At 43.8% G+C, this 17,045-nt stretch overlaps 1 protein-coding gene and 1 pseudogene across 3 annotated transcripts; both read left to right on the forward strand.

Annotated features, from left to right (window-relative positions):
* Positions 1 to 564: 564 nt before the first annotated feature.
* On the forward strand, positions 565 to 11,525 carry phf12b (PHD finger protein 12b). 3 transcript variants are annotated; one of them, XM_019260689.2, is made up of 15 exons: positions 565 to 1,330; positions 1,622 to 1,803; positions 3,660 to 3,732; positions 3,858 to 4,314; positions 4,748 to 4,868; positions 4,968 to 5,100; positions 5,220 to 5,384; positions 5,702 to 5,845; positions 6,069 to 6,795; positions 8,028 to 8,129; positions 8,239 to 8,385; positions 8,494 to 8,589; positions 8,958 to 9,040; positions 9,162 to 9,300; positions 10,284 to 11,525. In XM_019260689.2, exons 1-15 carry the CDS (start codon positions 1,265 to 1,267, stop codon positions 10,796 to 10,798), a joined length of 3,150 nt encoding a protein of 1,049 aa, XP_019116234.1. In that variant the 5' UTR covers positions 565 to 1,264; the 3' UTR covers positions 10,799 to 11,525. The 3 variants fall into 3 exon arrangements, with proteins under 3 accessions (XP_019116234.1, XP_027136360.1, XP_027136359.1); XM_027280559.1 differs by lacking the exon at positions 565 to 1,330 and having other exon boundaries at positions 1,665 to 1,803; positions 3,660 to 3,731; positions 3,856 to 4,314; XM_027280558.1 differs by lacking the exons at positions 565 to 1,330; positions 1,622 to 1,803 and adding an exon at positions 2,122 to 2,310.
* Positions 11,526 to 13,392: 1,867 nt separating this feature from the next.
* On the forward strand, positions 13,393 to 14,034 carry LOC104935348 (retinol dehydrogenase 12 pseudogene; annotated as a pseudogene).
* Positions 14,035 to 17,045: the final 3,011 nt, after the last annotated feature.

Raw genomic sequence — 17,045 nt, forward strand, 5'->3', positions numbered from 1 at the left:
TCTTTCCATACAACATTTTATTATTGTGACATTTCTGGTCAGGTTATGGGTAGTATATCAAATTATATCCTGGCTCCTGCTGCTACTGGTTCACCTCACTGCTGTACAGGCGGGTCATCAGTGTGTCCAGCCTATAGAAACCCAACACACACACACCTGCGTGTTTATGTTGTGTTAAAAGTACTAATAGTTTGTAACATTTATAGTATTACTAGTCCTTTTACTAATACTATTTAGTCGTAGACATAGTAGTAGTAGTAGTGCTGGCTCTAGTAAAACAAGCGTGAGGGAATAGCTGCAGTAACACTAAGATGGTCGCTTCAGCAGCGGTGCTAACTTGTTAGTGGTTAATGGTTAGTGGAGGTACCGTTCGTTACCAGCAACAACGCTACTAACCCTAAGCAGTCGTATGTTCCTCTCAGCAGTAGTAATATGCTAACATTGCTCAGTAAACGTAATACTATGTCATATGTTTTGGTATACTACTAGCAGGCGTACAATAGCAGCAGCCGGAAGCAATGTACACAATCTATTCGCCCCTTTTTAAAATCTATGTATCCTAATTATCTATAGCCGCGCCAATGCGCATGCGCGTCCGACGATTCGCGGTTGCGCCAACTGGTAGAGGATGTTGCTAGCAGCCAGTGTAGATGCACAGCCTTTTTCACAACAATAACACCGACCAAATTTGCATCTCCACATATCCCATTTCTGGATTCTACATTCCGAACGCCGTCGGAAAACGTGCATTGGACCGGGCCACGCCGAACTTGCTTCAGTGTTTTTGGGGCAACATCTCGTGTTGACAATGGGAGCGGAGGGGTTTGCACATTTACACGGCTGCTTTCTGCAGGAGCAGAAACAGGAATCATGGCTGGCCAGCTAGGCCGCGCAGGGATTTTCTATCTCACGGCAACGCTCTGTTGATATAAATTAGTGTACGCAGGCTTGGCACCAGCACATAAAACGTGTTGCTGACAGGCCAGTGTTTTAATAACGCGTTTCTTGTTGTTTTCTGTGTTCTTTTTGGGGCCCACAACACAAGCTAGTGAGCCCGCTAGCTTCACAACCTTGACTGGTTGACGTCTTGCTTTCGTAGTTAGCTCCTTTAGCCCGCTAACGACAGCTAGCGTCGCTTGGCCGGTCATCCGCTGGACAAAAACATTCAGAAAAACGCGTTTTTGTGCGGGCTTCGGTCTCGTCGTTGTGTGCCTGTTAGGCATTTAAACCGCAAATTCACTCAGCAACGTCTGCTCCTGGATGAATGTGGGACAAAATGGAGACCCCGACGATTGTGTACGATTTGGATACCTCTGGGGGCTTAATGGAGGTGAGCTTCCTCTGCTCGGAGGCCTTATTTCAGTGACATGTTCCTTTATTGCTAATGCTTTAATGTCTTTTTCACTGTGTTAATTCCCGTTATCGGCAGACCAGCACAGCCTGCTGTCATGCATTTCTCGGCTTGCTAACTTCATAGTTTAAGGTGATAATGGAGGCCTCGAGTTAACGTTGCCGCTCTCCTTAAGCTCAGTGTGGAGCGGCACAGCGGGCACAAAGCTGCACACTGTCCAGCTCTGTGGACACACAATCCGTGATCTCATACTGAAACAACTTTTTACAGCAAATCCAAACACTGCTGGCACCCCCGAAGTCCGAGGAGGTGGAGAAGAGGAGTCGGAAGTTGGTGAGAGACGTCCGGAGGAGCGGCAGGGCCACCAACCACGACACCTGCGATAGCTGCCGGGAGGGGGGAGACTTGCTGTGCTGTGACCACTGCCCTGCAGCCTTCCACCTCCAGTGCTGGTGAGTGGCAGTCATTTGAAAAAAAGAGACCGGCCACACAGGGCCAAGGGAAACATGCTAAATGTAAGACATCCAGAGTCCCAGTTATCCATGCATCAGTTAGATAATGAATTTTAACTCCTGCCTGGTGAAGTTAGGCTTCACTGCTCAGAGGTGAGAGTGTGACATCTTACACATGCACAAAGTCAATAAAATCCTGTCTCTGGAGCCTTGGAACGAACGCACCTGATAAAAGAGATGTGACCGGTCGTTAACACATAAAGTAGCTGTTATTCTAACATGTATAAGCTCGTACAAGTATCACATTCACACAAATGAACCGAGGAGGGCGACAGTGAGCCCTGTTGATATGCCACAATCACCAGCACACCTTTAGAGAATGTAAAACGTGTCTTGGAAGTCATTTCCAGTGTCTACGTGCAGCTGAAGTAGAGTCAGCGGTGAAGTTGAGGTGTATTGACGGGCAGAGGGAACGGGACGGCTGCTTGTTCAGTGTGTCGGTGTCGGGTAACTTGAAGCAGCTAACCGTTATGTGTCCTCACTGTGAACAATGTGTGCTGCCTTAGCTGGACGCGCTCGGTCGTACAGTTTAACGTTACAGTAAGCGTGGTGTCATTGGTTATTGTCAATGAAAGGGTATGGTAATAAGACGATAAAGGGCTGAAGGAAAGCGGCTAGAATAGCCTGCAGTCGGTCCTCCCCTCCTGCCGCGGCTGCAGCCAGCGGAGAGCCGCTGTTGCTAAAAATGGAGTCGAGTCTGCTTCTGTTTACAATATGGCGACCTCGCCGCTCTCTGCTCTGTTCCACCGCCATCTTACCAGCCTTTAAAACTCAGCTTTGTGAAAAAGGGGCGCTCTATAAATAACACGGGCGCAATGTTTAGTCATTAGCTGAGACGGAGCGGCGACACGGCGGTGTTTTTCCTGTGGTCATGTTAACAAAGGACGTCCCGTTTGTAGCGGTCCTCCGGTGCCGCTGTGCCTGGCTCTCCGTTCAACATCTGCTGGCATGGTTATTTTAACTTGGGTTCATTTCACAGGCACTGTGAATCGCGCGAACACACACACACACACACGTTTTCTCCATATATGGTCAGGCGTGTGAGCGGCTTCATCCACACAGTCTGTGTCTTATCTCGCTGCACATTGGGAAGAAACCTGCTGCCTTCATGTGTTTTCTTAAAGATGGTGTTATATTGGATAGATTTTTACCCTTCTTGGTTATGAGTAGGAGAATTTAGGCTGTATATTAGTGAAGTGTGTTCTGTCGATTCTCAGTCACTCATAACATCATCCCCAAACACTTAGACCATGACAGCGTTTTTAATCTTAGGTCTAAACGTGTTTTACTTTGAATTATGCTGACATTTGCCACTTATCTGGAAAACGCATTATTATTGTTATGTATGGGTACATTTTTGAATCTTTTCACATGGATATCATTAGCTGATGTTCCAGCTGTTGATATAAATGTAAACAAATTGAATATTGAATTCACACTCCTTATCCTCTGGCTTTTTCTGTCACGTACTGTAGCGACTAGGCCACTAGATGGAGGCAGAGGCAGTTCACTTTATCAGCTGAGAGCAGTAAAAACCTGTTTTATTGGAAGTGAATCTAAAGACAATTGATGACTCTATGCTTTCATTAACTATGAATGTTTGATAACGATGTGGCAATTTCTGTCGTCTTTGTGTCATGTAAATCATAATATATATAATGAAGTTTTAAAATAAAAGTATTCATATAAAATTAGACATAATTATGAAGTTAATATAATGATTGTATGATGTTAAAAGACAATGTTTATTGATATGCCAGCATTAATTATCAACCTGGTCCCTCACCATGTTTCAGCAACCCACCTCTAAGTGAAGAAATGCTTCCCCCCGGGGAATGGATGTGTCACCGCTGCAATGTTCGAAAAAAGGTGAGGGGAAGTCGTCTTCTTCTTCTTCTTCTTCTTTTTTTTTTTTTTTAAATAAACCTGCTGCTGTTAAGTGTAGAACAACTCATGAACTGACCGATCTGTGTGTTTTCGTTTGCTGTCGTCAGAAGCGAGAGCAGAAGTCAGAACAGACCAACGGCCTACCAGAGCGGTCTTCGTCTAAGCGCGCTGTGTCCCCGGCTGTGGAGCTGGAACTCAACGCTGGCCCGCTGCGGCTCGACGGCCTGCCTCCAGGGGCCGGAGCAGCCGGGCCAGGTCTACGAGTGGCCCAGGTGCGCCTCTTGGACCGAAGAACCAGCAGCAGGCCGAGCAGCCGGCCTGGGACGCCCACCTCCAACACTTCGTCCACGCCAACCCCCTCAGAGGAGCAGAACGACGGAGAGGAGGAGGCAGCAGAGCCTGAGGATGAAATTCAGAGTGCAGAGCTTGAGGGTGCTACGCTATCCACTCCAACACCGCGCCTCCTCAAGAGGCCATTTCAGCTGCTAATAGCAGCCGCTATGGAGAGAAATCCTACGCAGTTCCAGCTGCCCACCGAGCTCACCTGCACCACTGCACTGCCAGGTCAGTCTGTCAGAGCAAAAGAGTTCCTTAACTTTCAGTGTCAAATGATTCTGTATTTGTTTCAACAAGTATTCAAATCTTATTATAAATAAACAAATATTCAGTGTAGTTTGGCTTAACTACAGGAGGTCTGTGGCAGTCGGAGAGCTGAGTTGTCCTGTGAATCTGAACTTTTTTTATTTTTAAGAGCATTAAAGCTCCAATAGATTTAAAAGAAATTTCGAATGATTGTGATCCTAAGCCCAAAATTCAAAGACGCTATGAACACTTCATTTATGGTGCAAGTTGTTGAAACCAAATCAGAAGTAAAAGGCGAGCTGCGTAAGTCCTGCACTGTGCTTACAAAATGTGTCCTGGAATGATTTGAGCATTTCAGAGTTTTGACTCAGTGTTGGCTTTATTCTTAATGTTCTTGTCTCGTTTGGATTTGTAGGCAGCAGTAAACGGAGGAGAAAAGAGGAGCTACTTGGAAAGCCTTTCAGGAGGCCTCAGCACGAACTGGATTCCAATGGTCTGGTCCCTCTACCGGTCAAAGTCTGCTTTTCATGCAACAGGTTAGAGCTTGAAGATGACTGTATGTACAAAGTTGCCAACTCACACACACTTGAAATGTTTCACATCTGGAGCTGCTTTGTTTGTGTTTCCTGTCACAGGAGCTGCAGGATGGCTCCACTGATCCAGTGTGACTATTGTCCCCTTCTGTTCCACATGGACTGTCTGGACCCTCCACTCACAGCTTTACCTGCTGGCAAATGGATGTGTCCAAACCACGTGGAGCACTTGGTGGTAAGCGACATGCCTCAGACAGAGGCAATTTCTTTTTGTTGTTGTTTTTAAGTTAGTCTCAGACGGTGCAGCAGAATGATGATAAATGATGACTTTTTAAATGTTTGTCTAATGTCCAGCTGAATCAGAGGAGCCTCAGTCTGTCCAGCCGCTGTCAGCTCTTCGACCAGTTCCAGGACAGGATGTCCCAGCATGCTGTCAAGTTGGACTTCCTGCGTAGAGTCCATCGACAGAATGCACCCAATAGGCGCACCTCCCACCAGCACAACAAGAAGACCATCAAGGTAGACTGAGTGTGAGGGTGCAGATAGCCTGGTGGTTACAGACAGTTAACAATCGATTTTTGTGCATTAGTCATGTTTTAGTTATCTTTTGACCAAACAGAAAAGATGAATCAGCAGACAGTTCTGGACAGAACTCTGCAGTAACTCATCCACTCATGACTCATCAAACTGAAATGAAATGATATGAAATATGAATTCTACCACAGCACAGAAATGAGCAAGAATACAATTCCACTCTGGCATGTATAAGAAGTTGCAGGAACCCCGATTCAAGTGATTTCGTTATTTCTAACTGTTTGATGACTGTTTTGACTCAGGTGCCAGATGCCATCAAGTCCCAGTACCAGAACCCTCCTTCCACGCTGCTTCCTGCAGGGGTGCGCCAGCTGGAGCTGGTTTGCAGCGCCGTTCCTGACCATCAGCCCTCAAAGCACCTAACCACAGAAGCTGAGCAGCAGGAGGTAAGAAGGAGAAAAGCCGTTCTTACAGCTATAACAACGACGTGACACAGCATGTAGTGTGCCATTTGAAATGCTTCACCTGCAACAATGGCTTATGTCTTCTATGCTATACAGACATGTTAGATATATGTGAATGATTGTCAAGTGTTTTGGTTAATTAGAGTTGTAAAAGAGCTGAGGTTGCTGCTTGTGTTGTAAAACGTGGTTCTGCTGTGTTGAACAGTGGCTTCAGGACGTCATCGCCCTCCAGTGCAGCATCATGCGACACCTTTCCATCAAACAGAAGGCGCCATCCGCCTTGCCACCATTGGAAGCAGAGTGGGTTTCTGAGCAGAAAGCCAGTACTAAATCATGTGTAACATCAGATGACATGAAAACTCAGGCCTCTTTAGAAAGGACTTCTTCCCCTGACCCCTGCTCTAAACCCTGCAGTACATCCGATGACCCCCTGGGGGCCGCTTTTTCTCTGGAACCCCTAGCAGAGCTGGGTGTTTGTAAATGCAGCATGACTCCGTGTCAGAACTGTAGGAAACCCAATGGACCGCTGGCAGAGGAGGGTCAGCCTCCCAAAGCCAACGGCCCTGTAGACTGTCACAGTGCCTCAGACTCCTGCAGGCAGGCTGAGCTGCAGCACAGACTGAAGCCCAGCATGACACCCCCAGACTCAGCTCCTGTGCTTGTGAACCACATAGGAGCTGTAGAAATGGTTAAAAAGGAGCCGGAGAGCACTACAGAGGCCTGTGCTCAAAAAAACTGTCCCACTGCCCCGACGATATGGCCCCACAGCAGCCAGCAGAACCACAGCAGCCAAAAGGCGCGCCAGGAGGGGAGCGCGGCCAGCGACGAAAAACCCTCCCACTCCATCACCAGCCGTGCCCCCTCAGACACACCACCTAAAGGCAGCCACGAGCACGGCCCCACCAAGCTGGGCTTGACATCACCTACTCCAGGTACACCAGGTCACCTAAGCTCTCATTTAAGGCTTCAACTCATCAGTTGCTCATTTATTGGTGAACATAGTTTTTCATTATTTAGTCTGTAAATGTAAAACAAATACTGAAAGTGATATCACAAGTCAAGTTTGATATTCAGTAATGTTAAATGGAAGTTTTGAGTAACTGCAGAGTAGCTGTTTGGTACCATGACTGCCAGGAACCAGAGCTCTGCACACACAAACACACACATATATACATATAGATAGAGAGAGAGAAATATTAAGCTAACCCAAAATGTAGAGTCAGCTGACATGTGGGGAAACCAGAGGCTAAAGATCTCAGAAGTAGCTGCTTCTTCTGCTGAACATCTCACAGTTGCCTTATATATAAAAGCTGGTGTGGGAAGTAAAGTCTGGTGCAGTGCTTTAACATTTGCTTTGACACTACAGCTACATGAATTATTAACGTGAGCACCTTCTTTGACTTGTATCCTTTTTCTTTTTTTTTTATTTTCTCACAATAAAATGAAAGACAGTGTCAGACTGTAGAAAGAGGCACAGCTTTAAGTTGTTTGTGTGTAAGGTGAGCGACCAACAGAACACCTGAGCAGCTTTAAGGATCAGACTCAGGTCCTCCACAAACATTCAGTTTGCTTGAAAACACTGTGTGGACTGACTTGCACTGCAGCCTCATTTACATATTTAATCATAACATTTCAGAAAACTTTGAATGCAAAAAGAGTCTCCATGTAGGCGTTCAGATGTCAAGTTTCATGGTGAAATGTTTGTCCTGTTCTCCTGTAGTGCTGAATGAAATCTGATGTAGAGCCACACAGTGTGGACTCAACACCAGACTGTACAAGCTAATGCTACAATACAGCAGCACTGCAACAAGTGTTTCCTCTGTGACTGGAAGTCTGTGAGATCAAGTCTGTGATCATTTTTCTGCTTCTCATTATTATTATTATTATTATTATTATTATTATTATTATTATTATTAGTGTTCAGACACTTTGCACTGTTTCTAGCAGAGTACAGTCTAACAGCTCCCACTGGTGGTCACTGGGAACAACTTCTCAGTGTCACAGCAAAACAACAGTGTGATGTCATACACCAGTGTTGTTTTTAGCATACAGTCACATTCCATAGTTGAAATGGATTCTTGAACATACAGGAATGAATGAATAACCTTCAGACCAGCCTCAGTTCTCTGACCACATGTTGTCTCTGCATGTCGCCCCTCTGCAGACATAAAAGCTGGAGCTGGCCTGATGCCTCTGATGCCCAGCACGTTCTCCTCCATCTCCAACCTGTCCAGCTACCTGAAAGATGGAAAGGATGAGGATGGAGGTACGATTGGACACTCAGTCATTAGATCTTAGTCACATGTCTGTATTGATACTAAACCAACATAGGAATGTAAACTAATGGCTGTGTGTGTGTGTGTGTGTGTGTGTAGGGATTGTGCTGGACAAACTGGATGCAGAGATGATCAAGCTCCTGGCCTGGCAGAGGATCCAGCAGCTCTTCCCCCCCAAAGCGCCCAGCACGCCACCTCCCCTAACAGCTGCTACTCCCCCGAAAACGCCACCACCCCACCCTGACAGTAAGACATGAGCCTGTCTTTGACACTGCTTCATTTCTTTCATTGAGTGTGTGTTTATTGTTTTACTGTTGTCTTGGAATGAGTTTAAACATGCAGCTTGTCTTACAGGTCAGAAGAAGGTACAGGCCCGGGCTGTCTTCTACCCGCTGACAGGAAAAGGAGGCGCTGTTAGCATGTGCTACAGGACGTTATACATAGGATCCGGTAAGACATGCTGCTGCATGCCATTCATTCACACAGTAGCATTTTGTGTACAGTGAACTGCGTCTGTGTCTGCAGAGTGAAGGAGATGCTGGTTTGTAGTTTTAACAGCTGGTGCTACTGTGTTCAGTACCAAACCTTCAGATACCAACTGATCTGACAAAGCTGTCAAAGATGGCTCAGTTTCATGCTCTACTTCGTCATTTCAAATCACCAATTTAAGCCTTTTTCATTTATATGAAATAGTGTTTTGAGCTGCTTGTGTTTAGGCCTGAGTCATGGTTCCCACAGATCCTTGAAATCCTTGTGATCCTTTGTCCTTTCCTTTGCGAATTTAAGGGGGATAATTTTTCTTGTGATGTGTTGTGAAGGTGCTGACATGGACGTGTGCCTTACAAACTATGGTCACTGCAACTACATTTCGGGGAAACACGCCTGTATTTTCTACGATGAGGTATGAGCTCTTAAACTCTTGTGTTTCTTAAACGTAGAAGAATTTTCCACCTCTGCATATCAACACATAGGAAGACAGTCATGTGAATGAAGGATAAATGGTTTGTGTGTGCCCCGTTCAGAATACCAAGCATTACGAGCTGCTCAACTACAGCGAGCACGGCACCACCGTGGACAACGTCTTGTACTCGTGTGACTTCTCTGAGAAAGCTTCGCCGTCTCCACCCAGCGGACTGGTGGCCAAAGTTCAAGGCATCATCCGTGAGTACATCTCATCCTCACTTAAAGTCTCACATGACCAAACTTCCAAAATTCCAGAATGGCTTGTTTCAAAGATAGGGTGATGCTGGTGTTACAGATGAATACCCAATCTAAGAGGAATAATCAATAGGGGTCTTCTTTTGTTCTGGTACCACTGAAGAAAAACATGGACTAACTCCTAAATTCCACCGGGCACAGCTGTGCCACAGCCGCCAGAGTCAGTCGTGGCTGTTCTAGACGCTGATTGTGACTACCAGAAGGGCTGCAGTGTGTTTCAGAAGTGTCTCTCCACTCCACTCCATGGACCATACACAGCTGGTCTGTTTTTGACAGATGCCACAGAAACAGCAGAGAGACTGCTCAATTTTTAAAATAAAACACCCTTTGCATTTACCTGGACAAAAGGGAAACAATTGAACTCCATAGCCTTACTTATAGATGGTAGAAGCACATAAACCAAGGACACCTGAACAAGTCAATTAATTATCCAAACTGTTGTGCATACTTGTACATATCAGGAATTCTAGTTACTAAAACTACTATTCCTTGATAAAGCCTGGCACCCTGCTTCTCCAATGCATCTAGTGGGAAATGAAGCGGTGTGGGAAACAGCGTCAAAGCTTGAGGTTCAGTCACAGCAGAAAGCTGCAGAGCCTAGTTTAACCAGCAGACTAGTTAGTTTACCAGCTAAAACAGTTAACATCAATCATGTCTCAGTCTGCTCTGTAGTTTTTAGGGTTCTCCTCTGTGCACCACAAATCAGCTGGTTTAGTCTGTTGGAAGTTCTGGTATATCAAAGTGAGGAATACTTCACCGTCACCAATCATGTTCACGACTTCCAAATGAATTGAGCTGGTTAGTTTGACTGTCGTCTTTTTTTTTTTTTCTTTCCTTTTGGGAACCACCACCCAACCTTTGCTGTCGTCTCGTCTCTAAGTTGTAGTGACGTTCTAACATTTCACCGTGTGCTGGTTTCTCTGCAGGTCGCAGTAAGAAGCGTGAGGATGACGAGGGTTCCAGCTCGGTGGTGGGCTTGTTGCCGGCCGGGGGTGTGATGAGCAGCCAGCCTCAGGGCAGCTCTGAGCTGTCATGCAGCTGTAAGGCGAGCAGCTCCAGCCTGATCGGAGGCAGTGGAGCAGGCTGGGAGGGCACTGCCCTCCTCCACCATGGCAGCTACATCAAACTGGGCTGCCTCCAGTTTGTCTTCAGCATCACAGAGTTTGCCAGTAAGCAGCCCAAAGAAGAGCAGACAGCAACGCCTGCCACTAGTTGCACTGGCGTCACCACCAGCAGCAGCAGCAGCAGCAGCAGCAGCAGCAATGTGGCCAGCACCACTACCAGCACCGCCCCAACCACCACCATAACCACACCACCACCCCCACCTCCACCACCATCCAATACTGCCACAGTGAGCAGCCCCTCCAGCCAGGATGGGACTGACACTGAGACTGTTCCTCCCCACCAAGTGCCCATACTGCACGCCAACTCTGTTCCATAACCCGCACAGGAAGTCCCGCCCTCCCTCCTTTTGTTTTGCACCTTCGGAGTCACAATGAAGGGAAAGCTGCACAGCTGGTTGGTCAACAGGGAAAAGTTTATTTTTTCATTTTTAATGGTTTATATCTTTGCATGAACTTGAAGTATTATTGACAATCTTTTCTGTTTTTGAATGACTGACAGTAACCTTCTGTTCACTTCAGACCGTGAGGACTTTGAGCGAACATTATTTACCTGCGCTCACTTTTATTTTTGCCAGTATATTGTTTATGTATGGTGTAACATTAATTTGTCAGTCAGCACATTTAGCACAAACCTTTTTATTTTGTAGTATGAATTCCATACATTCTAATTTCTTTTGCTGCTTTTGCACCACAGGTAGCTATATATGTATGAAAACATACATGCTTATACACTATATGTATATATAATGTAAATATATATAATTCAGTGCCTCTCAATTGGAGAAACATTGGATTTCATGTAGATCTACCATTTTTTGGTTTTTAACTGTACAGTTCATGGAATTTGTGATACCGTGTAGAGTACCAGAAGTTTTGTGATAAAACTTGTTCTTAGTCTGTACTTTCCGCTGTAGTCCATCTGTAAATACCGTATTGTTTTAGCACTCATTTTAACATCTTGTGCTGCTCTGTATATAAGCACTCTTTGTCTGTACCTGCTTGTCTGTTCAAACCTGTAAATACAGAAAGATTTTTTAAGAACAACTCCATGGATCTGTGTCCTCTGTTATTTTCAGGCTTTTGTGAGACTTACTTGTGGTTCATTCCTCATTCTACCTCCAGTCACAGTACTAGTAAGGCTCATAACTGATTACTTAATGATTAATGTCATGCGTCTCCAAAAGGTCAGGCAATATGAAGAAAGATCACAGGAAAATGATGCCTGTGTCAGTGGAAGTGCTTTTGGGGGTCAGGATATAGAGAATCACATTTTATTCTTGTTCTACAGTTGAAGATTAGACTTGGTGTTATGACCTGGATGACATCTCAGTTTGTGATCAGCAGAAGCAACAACTACACACACTCCATATTCTTGAAATATATGATGAGAAGTTGATGTAATATTACCTGTACAGCATGAAAAGGGACGTGATCTGGTGGATTGTACATAAATACAACCAATGGATCAATGAAACCATTTGATCGCTTTTCTGCTTGGCTGATCGACAGTGTGCTCTCACCTCACCGGGAGCAGATTCAGAGGAAGAGTACATTTTAATGGAGATGGGCTGAATGACACCTGGTTGCTCAAACAAGCCACCTGTGATAGCACCCACCTGTCAATCAGTGTCCACAGTCTTAATTCTGCATAACGTTTACGTCTTAATATCATCTGAACAGGTGAGTTGTATATAAATTCACACTCAGTACAGTTGTCATGAATGGGGAAATTAGCTATAGAGACCAAAACTGTTTTTGTACCAGGCTGTAAACATGTTGATTTCTGCTGTGAAGTGGACATACAAAGAACTGTAGTTTTTGTCCCTTCTGTTTTGGCTTCACTTCACAACCACAGATGTTGTTTTTGGTGATTATACATAATTAAACATAGTTCTAAATATTATATCCCATTTCTGCCATATTGTGTAATCACAGCTCCCTGAATCTGACACAACAGGAAACAACAAAATCACTTGTGATATTGTGACTTTTGTGCATAAAAAGTATAACTAATGAATTAATTACCAATTTTAATAAATGTCTCTTTGTGTTTAGTTTAAATAAATATGTAATAAAGTATGAAAGCTGCATTCATTGTATTTTTTCCCCTTGGTACATGTTTAAAAAACTATGTAGAAACATTCCCTGTTTACACATCCAGTAACATTGACATTAATTTGTCTTTTTGTCCATGTGATCAATGTCAGTCCAATATTCCTCCTGTCCTTTTAGCTCTGTTTCAGTCTTCCTGAAATAAATATCTGACTCTGATTCAGTTCTCAAAATTCAATTTCAGTGTTCTGTGACAAACATCTGGGTAGTTGAGGCAGAGCAATCAAGTGCAGATACACAGGACGCCTCTTCGGCCAATCAGCACCTACGTTTTTGAGCATGTAACATAGTGGTCATTTGTTGCCACCCTCCATGAAACAGAGAAGAACTGCTTGCTAGTAGTGGCACTTCCAGTGGCAGCCTCAGCTAAACAGTTGTCAGAGTTGTATTAGACTCGCTGGCAGTGGCATTTCCATTACATGATTTCTGCATTAATTTGCAAAGTTTTCTTAATTAATCTTTCAACTGCTGCCGCTGTGGCACAGCTGCCACTGACCTGCCACGGCAACTACTGCTGCTTTGATCATCTGTTTTTATTTTTTAAATAATAATTTACTGTGACCTCTGTCCTATACAGTATGTAGTGTGAAAAGTGAATGTTCAGTTCCAAACTAATAAATTCAATTTCAAATTACAATTCAGATTCAGTTTTTCAATGCAATTATTCAAATTGAACAATACAAATTCAAATATAAATGATTCAAATTCAGTTTCTGGTGGCACATATTTCAGCCCATAGTCTTGCTTGTTTCAATATTGCCATGACTAGAAACAGGGTCAAACAGAGGACAGATTCGGGATGATGTTTGGCGTCAACCACCTTGGTCACTTCCTGTTAACCAACTTGCTGCTGGACCGGCTAAAGGAGTGTGAACCAAGCAGGGTGGTCAATGTGTCATCTGTATGGAAAAATTCACTTTGACTGCCTGAACACACACAAAGCTCTGGGACAGGGGACCTCATTTGTAGGAAGCCTGAAGGCCTACTCTCTCTTTACCCACGAACTGGCCAAGAGAATGCAGGGAACTGAGGTCACCTGCGACAGCTTCCACCCAGGTCAGTAGTTAGAGTATGTCACTATTCAATTCATGCAAAGAAATGGGTATTAAGGTATTAGAACTGGGGATTATAGTACAATTGGTGTGTATGAGGAAGTTGGAATGTGACACAGGAATAATATTAAATCTTTTATGTTTTTTCCAGGTGTAATCAAGTCTGAGCTGGCAAGAAACATGAACTTACTTATGATAATACTCATGAAACTTGCAGCTTTTTTCCTCAAAAACACCACCCAGGGAGCCCAGAGCAGCCTGCACTGTGCTCTCCAGGATGGGATCAAACCTCTGAGTGGACTGTGAGAGAAGTTAGTGCAAAAGCTAAGGATGACGTTACAGCAAAGAAGCAGTGGGAGCTCAGTGAGAGACTGTGTGGTCTCGCATAAAATGCTTTCCATTCAATTCCTGATGTCAGGTTGTTATTGTCTCTATGACTTGGATTTTTCCTCAACAGGTAAGCGCCAGTGTACTAGACCAGCGGTTCTCAAACTTTTTACACCAAGTACCACCTCAGAAAATACTTGGCTCTCAGAGTACCACCATAATGACCAACACTATTCAGTAGTGTAACAGGCCTAAGTATTCATCAAAAACAAGGCAGAGGTTTTCCTAAAGAAGTATATTTAATATTGTCAACCATTATAACATTTTACACAGTTTGAACAGTAAGACTGCGCTTAAATATAAGAAAACAAAAAGAAAACTGTACTTAAATAATGATTCAATTAAAATGTATTGCAGATAAAAGTTAAATAAACATCGGACATAGTTAAATAGATGTAAAAAAACTGTTCTTAAAGAATAAATAAAACTGTTCTGTGTTTAAATGTTAAGTAAAAAATGTACTGTACTTGATTAAAAAAACAAAACAGGCTGTATGCGTAGCTGCAAGTAACAGTTCTTCAACTTCACACACTGCTGTATGGCTGCTTTTTGAAACAGAAATACACACACAAACACAGAGGGTGGTGTTTAGCTCAGTTGGTAGAGCAGCCGCCCCATGTACAAAGGCTCAGTCCTTGCTGTGGAAGCCCAGGGTTTGAATCTGACTTGTGGCTCTTCCCTGCATGTCATTCCCCATCTCTCTCTCCAACATTCCTGTCACTCTTCAGCTGTCTCTGTCAGAAATAAAAAAGCTTGTAAAGGCCAAAAAAATTATCTAAAAAATAACAGCTGTAATTAAACATACACAGACTATTACATGAGCTTAATGTGATGGGTGTGCATGCCTCTGTGAACACAGTCCTGCAATGTCTGGGTCAATGGAGGTCAGCTTCAGCCTCAGGTTTGGCTCAGCATCCACCCTGCTTCTGTATTTTGTTGTTATGACAACAAGTGAAGAGAAGCCTTTCTCGCACAGATAGGTGGTTTAAAAAGGATTAAAACCCTCCACCTCGTGCCATCACCTCTTGCCTGTAAGAGCTACCGTGAATAACTGCTGATATCAACGTCAACGGCAGTTTCAAAGCCCCTGAGGCTTCATCGTACCATTCTGGGTTCGGGAGGCAGACAGTCATCACTTTTAAGAGTAGACTTAAGACTTTCCTTTTTGATAGAGCCTATAGTTAGGGCTGGCTCAGGTCATCCCTTAGTTATGCTGCCATAGGATTAGACTGCCGGGGGACTCTCCTTCCCCCCAGGGTTATGCCTAGCCAGGCACGGTATTGGTTGTAGATGCAGTCACATCTCCCTTACCGAAACCCACCTCATTGTCATTTTGTCAGTCATTGTGATTCATTGTCATGTTGTCAGTCATTGTAATTGTACAATATGTTTGTGTTGATTTGTCCTGTACACGTGACATCCATTGCACGTCTGTCCGTCCTGGGAGAGGGATCCCTCCTCTGTGGCTCTTCCTGAGGTTTCTTCCACCTTTTTTCCCTGTTCAAGGTTTTTTGTGGGCAAGTTTTTCCTCACTGGAACCGAGGGTCTAAGGACAGAGGGTGTCACTCCCTGTACAGACTGTAAAGCCCTCTGAGGCAAATGTACCTTGTGACTTTGGGCTATACAAATAAAATGTATTTGATTTGATTGATTTGATTCATCGTTTGTTGTATGCCGAATTTGTTGTTCTTCTCTTTGGTCTTTCCTGACTATATTTTCAGAATATTTCCTTGAGGCTATTAAGTGCACATGTAATTAAGGTTATGGTAAAGGTTTGGCTCTTAAACTAGTTAAGTAAACTAATTTAATCTTAATCCAAAAATGAAAGCTTCTCAGAACTAAAATTACTAAACTAAATGCAAAATCCAAATAACCAACATCTAAATTCAGTTAAATTATATTTAAATAGCTCCAAATCATAACAGAAGTCTCACTACACCTTTCCTCTAGAGCAAGACTAGAATCTTCTCTTTATAACACAGACCCAACAATTGTCTTCCATTGTGAATGGTTTGTGGTTTAAGCCTGGTTCCACACTCCACTCCACCACTTCTCACCTAAAAAGATAAAAGACCAGTTGAACTTGATGGTCAAGTCAACATGACTTAGCAACTCTCATTGGGGTAATGTTTGTGATGTAGTTTTATTGAATTATTTGCATTATAATGTGTGTGCAAACAAATTAATAATTTAATGACTTCATGAGCTTCTTTAATGATAAAATTATAACAATTAGAAACAAAATCCATCACCTCTTGCCCTCAACAGGCATTGATCTGCATTCTGTTACAGCAAGTTTTGAAACAGCTGTAAAACCTGATATGTATTTAGACTGTTTTTCTCCCATCGACCTTCATCAAATAACTTTAATCATTTCTGCAGCTAAGCCGTCAACCTGTCTCTTAGACCCCATCCCAACCAGGCTGCTCAAGGATGTTTTACCTCTAGTTAGCCATTCTTTATTGGATATGATTAATCTGTCTTTATTATCAGGATATGTACCACAGTCCTTTAAGGTAGCTGTAATTAAACCTCTTCTTAAAAAGCCCACTCTAGACCCAGAGGTCTTAGCCAATTACAGACCGATATCAAACCTTCCCTTTCTCTCTAAGATACTTGAGAAAGCTGTAGCTAATCAGCTGTGTGACTTTCTCCATAAGAACAGTTTATTTGAGGATTTTCAGTCAGGATTTGCATCATAGCACAGAGACCGCACTAGTCATAACAATTGGTTGTCCGGCAGCCCCTGTCCCCGCATCACCTCCATCTATCCAGCAGTGATTGGGCATGTACAGTACCTTTGGTTGTCTGGAAGCCCCTGTCCATCGATCAGGCAGTCATTGGGCTTCCACAACCTTTTGTGGTCTGGCAGCCCCTCTGTCGATCCAGCAGTCATTGGACATGTACAGTACTTTTGGTTGTCTGGAAGCCCCTGTTCTGGATCTCGGAGTGAAGCCAGAAATCTTAGAAATGGAATCCTAAATCTTTGGAGCTACAGTCTTACTAGTTTGGT

The sequence above is a fragment of the Larimichthys crocea genome, chromosome VII (genome assembly GCF_000972845.2).
Source record: "Larimichthys crocea isolate SSNF chromosome VII, L_crocea_2.0, whole genome shotgun sequence".
Taxonomy (NCBI): domain Eukaryota; kingdom Metazoa; phylum Chordata; class Actinopteri; family Sciaenidae; genus Larimichthys; species Larimichthys crocea.

Bases quoted from the DNA above. Each gene is read 5' to 3' on its own strand.
- phf12b (XM_019260689.2), top strand. From the start codon at position 1,265: ATGTGGGACAAAATGGAGACCCCGACGATTGTGTACGATTTGGATACC. The intron at 4,869-4,967 runs GTTAGAGCTTGA...TTCCTGTCACAG, and splicing joins GTCTGCTTTTCATGCAACAG to GAGCTGCAGGATGGCTCCAC. The intron at 8,130-8,238 runs GTACGATTGGAC...GTGTGTGTGTAG, and splicing joins TGGAAAGGATGAGGATGGAG to GGATTGTGCTGGACAAACTG.